At 34.0% G+C, this 14,582-nt stretch overlaps 1 protein-coding gene across 1 annotated transcript; it reads right to left on the bottom strand.

Annotated features, from left to right (window-relative positions):
* Nucleotides 1-2,189: 2,189 nt before the first annotated feature.
* Nucleotides 2,190-12,239, bottom strand: LOC132753666 (E3 ubiquitin-protein ligase Topors-like). Its single transcript, XM_060744159.1, has 4 exons — nt 11,568-12,239; nt 10,083-10,633; nt 9,122-9,356; nt 2,190-5,865 (listed from the first exon to the last, which is right to left on the bottom strand). The coding sequence occupies exons 1-4, from the start codon at nt 12,209-12,211 to the stop codon at nt 2,811-2,813; spliced, it is 4,485 nt and encodes a 1,494-aa protein (XP_060600142.1). The 5' UTR covers nt 12,212-12,239; the 3' UTR covers nt 2,190-2,810.
* Between the last annotated feature and the right edge of the window lie 2,343 nt (nt 12,240-14,582).

Below are 14,582 nucleotides of genomic sequence, written 5' to 3'. Positions count from 1 at the left end.
ATTTATTCTTATAATTCCTTTTGGTTGCCATGGCAACCAGATTTCTGCATGGAATGAAATTCTTTGAATAACTTTGGAAGCCCTTCACCCAAGGATCAATCCTGCCAAGTTTGGTTGAAATTGGACTAGTGGTTTTTCACAAGAAGATTTTTTAAGTTCACTATATAATCTATATAACACACAAACAAACAAACACACACACACACACACACACACACAGGTGAATCGCTATATGCCACCGCATCGCAGATGCTGCGGTGGCATAAAAATCAGATATCTAGTTCAATAATTTATTGGAATTGATTTTAAGTTAAAACAATGAGCACCTAAGACAGGATGTAAACAGTGGGCAAAATCTTTAACCAAATGATTTATAGTACAAAAATTACTTTTAATACACTTGTTTTTAATATATGTAGTAACAAAACTGCCTATGATTTGAACTGATTATGAGTGTCACGTGACCTATCATGAGTTTGCGGCCCGGGGCCGAGAACTAGTTATCAGCCCACAGAACATGTGCACATGCACAAACTGAAACAATGACGTCACATTTAACGTCATCAAACAGTTAACTGTAAAAGTGAAAGTAGGTTGTCAGCACGAACCGCTTTATTTTTATTATGAGAACTTAAGCGTATTTAGTACAAACACATTTTTGTTACTATTGAAATTTGAAGAAATAATAAGACAAATTCATTCCGAAAAAAATGAAAATTAAACTTGCTTCTTGATTCTACTGCTTTGAACACACAAACAGAAAACATCTCTGTACAGAACAGTAGAAGAGTAGACAAAAATTTCAACGAAAGAACTTCAAAGTCTTTTTGTTATGATTATGTTTTTGTTATCTTTTTGTTGATTTTTTTTTAAATGCTACTATTAGATCTACCAAGTGTATTAAAAACATTAATACACGTCAGCGTAGGGCCGGAAGGTGATAATCGGCCCTGAATGAATAATGGACCTCGGGCTAAAGCCCTCGGCTCCATTATTCATTTTGCGGGCCGAATATCACCTTCCGGCCCTCTACTGCCGTGTATTAACCTCTTATTAATATATGGAACAAATTTTATATCAAATTGGGAAATACACATGATTGTATATCTCATTTTTCTTGCAAATCATATTGCATTCATTAGTATTTGCCCATGTACTTGGAAATGTTATTTCACACCTCCAATTAGAAGGGACTCCACTGAGGTTTAAAAGCCTAAAAACATAACATTTGAATTTCTTACATAAATAAGCTGGGGCACCTTAAACAGAAATATATGCAAAGATAGTTAAGAAATATACTTTCAAATAAATTGAAAATCGTATTTTTATGCCTTTCTTAGTCTGATTCGAGTGAAAAGTGTTTAAACTCTTTTCATTTTGAGTCATTTTTTTACAATTTGAATAATTATTCTGGAAAAACAAAGTGCGCGAATGATCTGAAATTTTGCATAAAGATTAGTTTTATAAACCTTCATCAAATAGTACAGTTCGTATTGTATCGATTTATTCAGGGAATAGACATAAACACATACAATGTTATCACATATTATATTATTCACAGTTATATGGAAAAAATATTTTCAGTCCCATCATGTCAAAAAACCTCAGTGGAGTCCCTTTAAGAAGACTTGTATGTTTTAAAATGACCTTATTCATCGCAATAACTAACAAATTGGATGCTCAAGAAAATATCATTTCACTGTTTTGAATGAAGATTTAAATTTGAAGGTATAAATTCATAATGCTGAAAACTGGTTTTTATAATTTCCTTTTGAAACCATATTTAACATATGCAATACGGAATATGCAAGAAAAAAAAATCAAACACTGGTTGACATAATAGACTTGAATATCAGACTCTCAAGCAAATGTTTAAGGTAATAAGGATCTAACAAGTTTCTGCTGAACAGTTACCTTCAAGCCAGATAATCTGGTCTTAACCCGCAGCCGGTGTAAGATTCTTACTGGTATAACCATACAATAGCACTGAAACAGCAAGTTATAACTGGCATAAAATAAACATTGTTACAGTCAAACTAACTAATAATAATCAATTGTAAAATACAAAACATATCTTAATTTAAACATATACAAAAACAAGCATGTAAAAGGGATCATTTTCCTATGCAGATGGACAGAAAAAAATAAAACATACAAAATAAATGACAACTTTTTTTTATAGTTTTGTAAAGAAACTCACTACATGAAGGTTTATAATTAACATAAATATACAGTTAAAGTAAATACATGTATTTCATATATATAGTCGGTCTATAAACACATTTTCTTTCCCATCATACAAACACTACATAGCCTTTTCTAGAAGAAATCTGACTCTGTGCAGTTCTAAAGGTATATAAAATACTTAAATACAGGTTACCTAGCTTACTTGAATGGTAAAAATAACATTTCAAGAATCTAAAACAAAACCAGTACATGGTTTACAAGGTTCAAAATTACTAATAATTCAGAGAAGAAACTAAATATATCACTCTTCATAAACAGTTAAACTAAAAAGCTACCCCTCTTTAGACTCAATAGATGAATTCCTTTATTTTTCTGAGAGAACTATAACATTTATATAAGAAGCTAGGTATTATATTGCAAGTGTTTCAAAATGTTCAGAAAATGCTCAATTATTGATTGTGATAAATTGAGTCACAGGATAATTTTTCAATTTGATATACTTGAGTAAACATTGTTCTATTGTATTTTTTATAAGAATACATAATACCCAAATAACCATAGCCTTTACTCTGAAAATTTACAAATAAACTGTTTGGATAAATAATATCTTTGATAATTAAATATTAATCTTCTGGCACAAAATCTTCATCAAATGATCTACCCCTTAAATCTGGTGACACCTGCAACTCAGGAGAGGAATCTGATGACATAGAATTAGGTGAATCATACTCCCATGATGGAGTGATCTCCCTTGGTAAATTAATGATATAGTCTTGCTCTGGGGTAGACCTGTCTCTACTAGCAAACTCTCTTGTAGCATCAACTATATTAGACACAGACAGGGGTCGAGCTTCATAGACAGGGTCAGACGTCCACCTAAATCCACCACTGTCAGACACACCTGGAATACTGCCACCTGGATTTGAAGTTCCTGTCATGATATGTTCTGATTCAGTAGCTTCTAAAACTTCTGTGGTTTCATCATTTATTGTATGTTGGTCTTGATTTGTGTTTGTATTAGAATCAACTTTATTTTGAGAAGTTCCAGCAATTTCTGCATAAAAGGGACTGGCTTCATTATCTGAGGACAGTCTATCTGAACTATTGCTAGCAGGTTTTGCATTCGAAAGCTCTGTGTCATTATCTAAGATTGTTACATGATCTGTATTTGATACAGAATTTTCTTCTGATTCTTCATACCTATCAGTGTCACTTTCAGATTTACAATCGGTTGAAGACAAGGCACTGTTAGTATCCTCACAATTGTAATCAAGATCTGTTTCTGAACTTGTATCAATGCTCAAAATTGCAACATCATTGGTCTTATTATTTTCTTCATCTGCATCTATCACTATTTCATCATCAGAACAGCCTGTTATATCAATATCAGAAACATTTTTAATGTTATTTGTATTTTCTCCATTATTGTCACTTTCTGAATCTTCGTCTATTTCAAATGTTTTATGTCCTTCTACCAGAGAACATTCAATGTCAGAATCATCATTCTCTACGTCAATATCACTTTCATTGTTACTATAATCTTTTTCAGGACTATTTCTTTCTTGTATATTTGAACATTTCTCATTATTTTTAACGTCTTCATCACTCTGCTCTTCATTAGAATCCCCAACTACATCAATATAATCTTTTGGAGTACCTATCTTTATACTTTCATCACTTGTTTTGTATGATATAACATCTGCTGGTTCTGAAGGGACAGTGATACCAGTAATATCAACATCTGAATCATCAGACATACCATCAACGTCAACAGTTTCATTTTCTTTATTTGTTACATCTTTGCAACTGAAAAGTCCAGTACTTGTAGGAGACTCATATGAAGGAGTTTCATTTGGACATCTCTGTCTACTTTCAGGGCTATTGAAATGTGTTCTGTAATTCTTCATGGGATTTAAAAAGTTTGAGTTAAAATTTGAAAAAGTTAGGAATGAAGGCAATTGACGATCAGAATCCATATCTGAGCATGATGTGATGTCATGTGACTGAATGCTGTCCTCAGGTTTTGAAACTCCACATATATTTTCTGAATTAAACAATGGTTCAGAACATAAATAACTTTCGCTTGCTTGTGGTGCAGATGAATTCTGAGATTTGTTTGACTTCTTATGCCCATATGGGTGTTTTTTAAAAGATCTCTGATTAAAAATGTCATCTGGATTGACCATTCTATTAGGATCAGAGTTTGGATCTTCCTCATGTTTGTCCCTAGCATCAACAATGTTGTCTTTTAATAATGAGTTTATATAATCATTATCAGCAAGAGTTTTGTTGATGTTGTCCAATTCTTTGTCTATTACAGCTGCTTGTGCAGCATCTACTTCAACAAATTCTACAGTAGGAGGATGAAATGCAGCTGAATTCTGAATAGGATCACTAACTTCTTTCTCAGAGTCATTTTCAACATCAATATCGCTAATACTGTCAGGTTCAGAATCACTTGTGTAAAGTAAGGACTTGTTTATTTTTCTAGATGATCTTTTATCAACATTAGATTTATCATCCCTGTTCTTTTTGTCTTTCATGTGTTTCTTCTTTTTGGATTTATGTTTACTTTTTTTATGGGACCCAGAAGAAATATGTCCATCAGAATGGATTTTCCGTCTTTTTTCGTTTCCTGCTGACTTATGCTTTTTATGTTTATGGTGATGGGATATAACATTATGGTCATCATCACTTATTACCAGATCGTCAGATCCTTTGTTCTTTTTATGCTTTTTGCTCTTTTTTGACTTTGAACTTTTCTTTCTATATTCAAAAATTTCAATACTTGAGTGTTTTGATTTTGATTTATGTCTATGAGATGTTATAGAAAGGTGTGATTCAGTGTCTGAATCTGAAGTGAACAATGAACTTGACCCTTCAGATATTCTGTTACCAAAAGGTCTGTAGGGATCAATTTCTTCTGATTTATCACTGTGAGTTTTATAGGAAAATTTTTTATGCTGATAATCTGGTGATCTGATAAGAGTCAATCTTACTGGTGAGACTGACCTTGTCCTTGACCTTGAACAAATGTTGGTTAATGATGACTTTGACCTAGATCTGTGGCGTTTCTTCTTTGAATGACTTTCTCCTGAAGTTTCTCTTCCTCTTTTATGTCTTTCTCTATTTTGTGAAGTGGACATATCTTCCTGCCTTTTCTTATGTTTCTTTTTCTTCTTTTCTATTTTAACTGGATCATTTATATGTGTAGTTCCAGTTATCATGACATCATAGTCAGTTTCACCACCTGAGGACAATCTAATTGGGCTTCGCTCATTCCATGGTTTTTCAACTTCAATAATTTCAACATCACTGTTATTTGAATCAGAATTCATTGAAACTGATACAGGGCCCTGATTTGACAATGTACCTCCAAATGAAGTAGCATTTTCTATTTGAGAGGAAGGTGGGGGATGTTGAGGCATTAAATTGATAGAATCAAATAGATTGCCGAAAATACTACTAGTTGACGGTAAAGGCTGTGAGCTTGGTGCACTGTAGCTTCTTGAAGATGGTGTCCATATAGAGCCTCCTATAGAAGTGGTGTTTGATAACTGAGAGGATATCCCAGTGCTCAGTGTAGGAATATCTAAATCTCGTATGGTCAGCCTAAGTTGACTGGGTCCTGGTGTAGGGGAATCCCATCCTGAGGCTGATGTTGGTGCATAGTCAGTCCTGAAAAAATATTGTAAATAAGTAATACTTTAATTTATACATGAATATAGTTAAATAGAGTCTTCTATGAATATAAACATCATAAAAGAATGCAAATTAAGCACTGATACAAACAATTTGGGTTAGGCATGTAAAATTTTCCAAATAACTAGCCTGACTGGCTTATGAACAAGAGCTGTCGGTAGGACAGCAACGCTTGACTATTCTTAGTGCTCGATAGTTAAAAAAAAATGCTTGATACAGTTACCACCTCCTGTTTACAGGTTGGGGTCATGATGGTGAACAAGTGTGCAAAGTTTCAAAGCCATATGTCAATGGACTTTGAAAATATTTGAACTATTACAAAAACTTTAACGTAAATTCTAAGTCGAAAAAGGGGCATAATTCTGTCAAAATGCTTGATACAGTTACCTCCTCCTGTTTACAGGTTGGGGGTAATGATGGTGAACAAGTGTGCAAAGTTTCAAAGCCATATGTCAATGGACTTTGAAAATATTTGAACTATTACAAAAACTTTAACATAAGTGGTTACGCCGACGCTCGGGTGACTACAATAGCTCTTCTTATTCTTATCGAATAGTCGAGCTAAAAATAAGCAATAAATCACCTTAGTTTCTTTCTCCAAAATGAAATTACTAAATTTCAAATGAAACATTCTTTCTCCATAATGAAATTACTAAATTTCAAATGGAACATATAATTTATCCTCAATTCAGGGAACAGGATTTCAAAATAACTGTATAAGTCATTCTTCTTAATTTTACTTTCCACTTTCAAAGTTTTGTGCTTGTAAAATCTATATCAGACTTATAGATATTGCCAAATACAGTCAGGACTCAATACATCGGAATCCATTATACTGACAAATTCAAATAACGACAGTGAATTAGTGGGAACCAATTTTTTTTCAACGTTATTATAATCCTTTATAACGGAAAATTCGTATTCCGACTCCGACATAATAAAATTGGAAACCAAACGTGTTATTTTCTATACAATCATTTCCCGTTAAACTGACACTTGGTCAGTCAAGCGAGCGTATCGCAGAGCCGTGAACAAAAGCCGCAAGGTGTTATAAGAGGTATTGTAGCTTAGTCAGTTGATTGTTACACCTTATTACAATACCAACGTGTTGTTGTCAGCTGAATTTGCCAACTTGTGACTTTTTTATTAAAATAAATGCAGAACCTCAAGCTTAACATCAACGGACTATTTAACTTTTGAACAAAAGAACTAAATCATTTCATATAAAGAAAGTCATATCATTGTGCTTTTTATTATTAAAAGTTTTATCATTTTCATATGGCATATCAACCTTTAACTATTTTAGTTGTTATTATTTTAATAAAGTTGTTGTTTTATGTGTATAATATTAGTGAACACATAAACACAAAAATTTATTTCATTACAGATCTTAATTATAGATCTAAATAAATAATGTTCAGATACCAGTGAATAAGCATATCATTACATGATGAATGATGAAATTCAATATACTGACAAAGTCGATATACTGACATATCTTATGGGAACCAACAGTGTCGTTGTAATGAGTCATGACTGTACTAGCTCAAATGACTGGTGTTTTTTTTTGTCCCAAATTGTTTGACTGTTAATATCATAAAGTAGAAATGACAAAGGTATATCTGGCAAAATCCTGTAAATATAACCTGAATAGACAGGTTTACTTGATCTTCAGAAATTCAAATTTGCACATTTTTGTCAAAAATCAACTTTCACATTTCTTTGCCGCCAAATGTCCTGTTTTATTATTTGATATTTCTGGGCTGAAAAAGATTCCTACACCAATACTTATATTTATTTCAGTCTTCATGGAAGACAATCGCTTGTTTGTTTGATGTAGGTTTTACGTCACACCGACACAATTGGCGACGTTCCAGCTTTACTGGTGGAGGAAGACCTCAGGGGCCCCTTCTTGCATTTTTTCAGGCACCAACAGGCACCTGAGTAGAACCACCGACTGCCCGTATGCTAGCTGGATAGCTTCCTAACATAAAAGATTCCAAAGTCCCTATCGGGATTCGAACCCACAGCGGTGAGGGGCAAGTGGTTTGAAGTCAACATTCTTAACCACTCGGCCACGGACGCCCCCAAAGACAATTGTAATGGCATTTTTGATACATCTTACATATATCAAATACAGCTGCAGCTTAAACACAACACAGTTCAAACAGGACAAATATGAACTGTAAACTAATTATTACTGCCAAAAAGCAAAAGCACTTAAATTGGAAAACTCTGCAAAAAATAATAAAGAAATATACTCAAATTAAACTGAATATCAATTTTTCGTCAGGTTCTGAGTGGAAAGCATTGCAATGCTTTTCATTTTTGTGTCATTTTGCACAATAATTATTAGTATTCTGGAACTAGAACTCCGCGAGTCGGATGTGTCGCCTTGTTAACAATATAGTTAAGGAGAAATGGCCACAACAAAAATGAAATTTGAAAATTAACAAAGGGCAATAACTCAAAAAATAAGAAATGCAGAGCAGCAGTTTCTGTGCACTGCACTTCTTATCAATAAGATCTATCATCCTATTAAGTTTCAAGTCTAAAGCTTTTATACTTTAGGAGAAATGGCCTGGACAAAAATAAAGTATGTAAATTAACAAAGGGCAATAACTCAAAAAATAAAAAATGCAGAGTACCAGTTCTTACGCACTGCACTTCTTCTTAATGAGATCTATCATCCTATGAAGTTTCATGTCCATAGCTTTTATACTTTAGGAGAAATGGCCCTGACAAAAATAAAGTATGAAAATTAACAAAGGGCAATAACTCAAAAAATAAGAAATGCAGAGTACCAGTTCTTGTGCACTGCACTTTTTCTTAATAAGATCTATCATCCTATGAAGTTTCAAATGCATAGCTTTTATACTTTAGGTGAAATGGCCCGGACAAAAATAAAGTATGAAAATTAACAAAGGGCAATAACTCAAAAAATAAGAAGTTATAATGACTGACTTATGCTCCAGACAAGCTTTAGGGGACGCCGACAACGACGTCGACACCGCTGACAAAAGTAACCCCTATATCAAGGCGACACAAAAAACGGGTTGAGCGAAGGAGCTGAAAATCTACACAAAATCTGCAGACCTACAAATCTCGGAAAAAAATTAATTCCCGTCATGTTAAAAGACCTCAGTGGAGTCCTTTTAACAGGATACATTTGGTGCATCCTAGTTGTATATGTAAGTAATTTTTTCAGCTTTATACAATAACGACTATTCACCTGAGTCCTGCATACGGATGCATAGACGGAATATCCTCTGTACGATATGTCCTCGTAATCGGAGCAAACCCTGGAAAGTATGGATCACCTGCTGTCAGAACCCTGCTTTCCCAGCTATCTATGCTAGAGTCTTCCCTCCTTGGAGGAGGAGGTTGACTATTTCTACTGTCAGATAATGGAGAGTTTCCAGGGGAGACCACTATAACATCACTATCATTGCCATCATTCCTGATTCCTAAAAATAAACCCAATTATAAATTTCTATGTCTCACATTTAAAATGTTAAATATGTGTCTGTATGTATAAACAGGAAGGGACTTGTCAATAATTTAAATATCTAAAAGAAACATCTAGGAATGTAGAAATTAAACCTACTGACATTTATGATATTTGATTAGGTTGCATATTTATAAGAAATAAAAATTTTGTACTCGTGTGGCTAGTCTTTTGTTCTCCCTAGTGTCCTTTTAGCTATGTAACAAACTTTGGCTTATTCCTTCCAAAGTTAATAATTAGACAAGGTTTTTACAAAGTCACTTTCACACACTTTGACATTTGACCCAATGACCTCAAAAGTCCAAAGGGGTCATACATTGTGTTATGTTCCTACCAAGTCGCATAAACCATGGCTTATTCCTTCTAAAGTTATAGATTGCATGGGCAAGGATTTTACATTATCATGTGCCACTGTACCCTTGACCTTTGACCTCAAATCAATAGGTGTCAAATCGGATCTTCAAAGTCACATGAAGCACATGCTATTCTTTTTCAAGTTATTGATCTGACAATGATTTTACACAAAGTATCACTTTGATTATGAAGCCTTTTTACCAAATGACAAATTAACCAAGTTTTTCTCAAGGTATTGAATCAAAAAGAATAACAGGCTATACAGAAAACCCCAGAAGTTTACTCCCAAATGAGGTCATCTAAAAATAAATAAAAGTATATACATATGTACCTGCTCTATGGTCTGAGTCAGATTCTGAATCATGATGAGGCTCGTCACACTGTGCATAAGAACTGTGTCGATCATATGCTGCCATGTGATAAGGTGATTTTGCAAACATCAAAAATTCTTGCATAAACTTTCGAGTGTGGCGGCCAACATAAGGAAAAACATGCTGGTAAAACTCTTCACTATCAATTGGAAATCTTTTTACAAGTCCCATAATAAGGTCAAGTACAAATGCCACTTGCTCACCATGCCCTTGAAGAAGGGCGTTCAATTCTCTGTTAACCCATGGTACAAGGCGATGAGTTTGTGCCGGATTTTCACGGAAAAATGATGGGGATGTTTCTCTAACACGTCGTCTTGTGTTTGTTGGTGGTGAATTCAGCTTAAGACGCTGTAAATAAACACTACGTCTAAAATCAGAGTTAGCTGGTTGACGTAGGCGTCTATAATTAGGAATTGGTAAAGATCTTGATGGACGCTGGAGCAGACGGCTTTCAATTTCTCTGTTGATGCGATCTGCCAATGTGGTATAACGATGATCTGTCACAGTTGTCCTGTATAACAAAGAATATAAAAGGGTTCAACAATATTATAACCTTTTTCAATAATAACGAATACATTTTATGTCAACTTTTTTCATTTTTTGTTATTCAAAGATAGTAACATTGATTATGTCCCCCATCCCTTTCCCTTTCAAAGAAGCAAATGTGTATAGCTTAGAATATTATGGTCACGCTTTTGTTTAATCAGTAATTAATTAGAAACTCCTACAGTATATAAATTTCAGTGACATTGCAATAACGAAAATTTTCTCAAATATGCAATGAAATCAAAAGACCTTAATGAGCTTTTTCATTACATTTGTATTTTGTTATCTTTTTACAATTCCTAAAAAAAACTCACTTGCCAAATAGCTTAACCATTTTGCTTCTATTCAATTTTGGTAATATGCACAGTTATACTGATTAAGTATTTTGTATGGAAGTTAAAATATAACTTAGTTTACATTTTGCTTCGCTTTTTGACAAATTACTTCCTATTCAGCACTATTTTCTTCACATGATAAGAATCTCACCTTCTTAATCCATAATTACACTATTATAAATTACATATTCTACAGAATGAAAAATTTATTCCTTTCTTAGACCAAATACAAGACTCATGCATCAAATTATTGAATACAAACAAGAAAGATGACTAAACAATCAGTAATCTATTACAGTGAAAATATTTTCTTATATATGTATAGATTGTAGATTCTAAATATAGGCCTCATCCAACGTCATTATGAAAATGGTTGAGACTGTCTTATAATCAACAAGTCTGTTGTTCAATCCTTTTTTATATGTCTGTTTTATCAAACTGTTTGTCTCAAAACCTATTAATCTAGACAAACCATCAACTTGCCTTGACACTTTCATGTTGCTAAAAGGTTAAAATACCTATAATTTATTTACTGTATGTTAATATAAATTATATGAAGTTTACCTGTAGCTAAATCGCATAGTTCCTGGTCTAGCTAGTTCTTGGAGTAGGTTTCTATCCTCGGGTCTCGGAATATGATACTGATCATAATCATCATAAGATCTCACATTGTGTACAATACTTTTAAATGATTGCTTGCATAGCGGGCATTCAGCTTTAACTTTTGACCACTCAACTAAACACACAAAGCAAAACTGATGAAAACAGCTATCTGTAAAGGATTTATTTTCCAAAGGACCCAAACATATTGCACAGTTTGGCTCTGGTGATGAAGACTTTGGTCTAGGAGGTGTAGAATTAGTTGCACCTCCTTCTGAATTCTGATTGGAATTGTTGCTTTCATTTGATACAGTTGAAGATCCCAAACGTAAATGTCCATGAAAGATGGTTGTATTTCTACTAATTGCTGTCGACAAAGATGTAGAACTAACACTAGTGGAAGATCTGGGTAATGAGGTAGATGTCCCATGTCCAATACCTGAGCTCGCTGTTACTTGTGAACTGCTTGAATCGTGTCTTAGCGAGGAAGAGGCTTGTGACGGCCTACTACTAGTATAACTTCGTGAATAATTTTCTTCTTCGTCTTCGTCTAATTGAAGTCTTTTCTTTCTTTTACTTGCGCTATTTTTCTTTTTTCTTTTATCCATATCTATAACAAATACAAATTTATATGAAAAAAAATATCAACAGCAAGACTATGCACTAAACTAAATGACCTACAATCAAAACCTTTTAAGAAATGTTTTACATTTCAATTGGTTGTACACATAAAACTTGAAAGCAAAATTTTTTATCTACAAGTAATACATAAAAAATTGATTATAATAGCATTTTTAAGAGACATAATATTACATTCTATTAAGAGTATTAAGCGGGACTTAATTTTCTTTTTTTTTTGTAAAAAAATTAATATTGATCATGATCATAAAAACGTGTCATTTTGCAGGGAAATATAGGTTCTTTACACCACATATGCCAAAACATGCGTTGAATCCAGTTGATAAAATAATACAGCTTTGAGTCCCGAAATCCAGCTTAAGTTCCAGTTTTGGCCCAATTGACATTAGTCACATTTTTTAGTTATATTGGCATCTTCTTTTATATCAAAACTGAATTCAAAATATTTACGTAAATTTATAATGAATTACAATCTGCTTGTAACATGGTAAGTCCGAACAGGGCCATGGGATGTAGCACTCTTAGATAACATGCATGACATGTATAAGTTAAATTGAAATCACATAAAAACAATGTTGCATCTAGAATTTCAAAATTATGGAGGATTGTCCCCCACTCAACTGAAAAATGTGCAGGATTTGAAAAAAATGTGGGGGAAATACATTTACCTTACAATATGACGTACCGAAAATAATTCATTTATTTTACATTGAAGCATTTTTGACAGCTATCGTCAGCTCAACAACGGAAATAAAACAAGAGGGCCATGATGGCCCTAGATCGCTCACCTGAATTATCAAACTCATCCAAACAATTACCTAGACAAGCATTCTGACCAAGTCTCATGACAGGTGAGTCAAAAATGTGACCACTACAGTGTTAACAAGGATTATCCATATTTGAGCAGTGCGACCTAGTTTTTTACCCAGGTGACACATATTCAAACTTGACCTAGAAATCATCAAAACAAACTTTCAGACCAATTTCCAGGATACTTGGATCAAAACAGTAGCAACTAGAGTGTTAACAAGATTTTTCTATTTTTAGCTCCGGTGACCTAGTTTCACATGCGATTTCGAACTCATCCAAGCAATTACCTAGACAAACATCCTGACCAAGTTTGATGATAATTGAGTCGAAAATGTGGACCACTAGAATGTTAACAAGGTTTTTCCATATTTGGGCGGTGTGACCTAGTTTTTCATTCCAAGATGACCCATGTTCGATCTTGACTTAGAAATCATCAAAACAAACTTCAGACCAATTAACAGAATATTTGGATCACAACAGTAGCCACTAGAGTGTTAACAAGATTTTTTCTATTTTTAGCTCCTGTGACCTAGTTTTTCATCCGAAATGTCCCATGTTCGATTTATTCCCAGCAATGACCTAGACAAGTTCCTGACCAAGTTTGATGACAATTGAGTCAAAATTGTGACACTAGAGTGTTAACAAGGTTTTTCTATTTTTAGCTCCTGTGACCTAGTTTTTCATCCGAGATGACCCAATGTTCGAACTCATCCGAGCTATCACCTAGACAAGCATCTTGATCAAGTTTGATGATGATTGATGCAAAAATGTGACCGCTAAAGTGTTAACAAGGTTTTCTATTTTTAGCTCTGGTGACCTATTTTTTCATTCGAGATGACCCATGTTCGAACTCATCCAAGCTATCAACTAGATAAGCATCCTGACCAAGTTTGATGATGATTGATGCAAAAAATGTGACCACTAGAGTGTTCACAAGGTTTTTCTATTTATAGCTCCGGTGACCTAGTTTTTCATCCGAGATGACCCATATTCGAACTCATCCGAGCTATTATCTAAACAAGCATCCTGACAAAGTTTGATGATGATTGGGTCAAAAATGTGACCACTAGAGTGTTCACAAGGTTTTTCTATTTTTAGCTCCTGTGACCTAGTTTTTCATCAGAGATGACCCATGGTTCGAACTCATCCAAGCAATTGACTAGACAAGCATTTTGCCCAAATTTGATGATGTTTTGGTTTAAAAAGGGTGCCCCGGAAAGTGTTAAAAAGGTTTTTTTCTTTTTAAAGCTCCTTTTGACCTTTTTTTTCCCCGTTTGCCCTTTCCCAAAACCTACCCAAAGCTTCCCCTGAAAAAACCCCTGCCCTTTTTGATTGTTTTGGTTAAAAAAGGGGCCTCAGGTGTTTCAAAGGGGTTTTTTTATTTTTAGGCTTTTTGTGACCTGGGTTTTTCATCCGGATGCCCTTTTTCAAACTACCCGACTATAAAACTGTTAAGCATCCTGCCCTTTTTGGTTGATTGGGGGAAAAACCCCGGGGCCGCTAGATTTTCCAAAAAATTGTGGGGGGAAA

This window comes from Ruditapes philippinarum, unplaced genomic scaffold, assembly GCF_026571515.1.
Source record: "Ruditapes philippinarum isolate M1 unplaced genomic scaffold, ASM2657151v2 ctg11481_1_1_1_1, whole genome shotgun sequence".
NCBI lineage: Eukaryota > Metazoa > Mollusca > Bivalvia > Venerida > Veneridae > Ruditapes > Ruditapes philippinarum.
The sequence above is the reverse complement of the archived record's forward strand: the minus strand, read 5'-3'. Positions and strand labels throughout refer to the sequence as shown.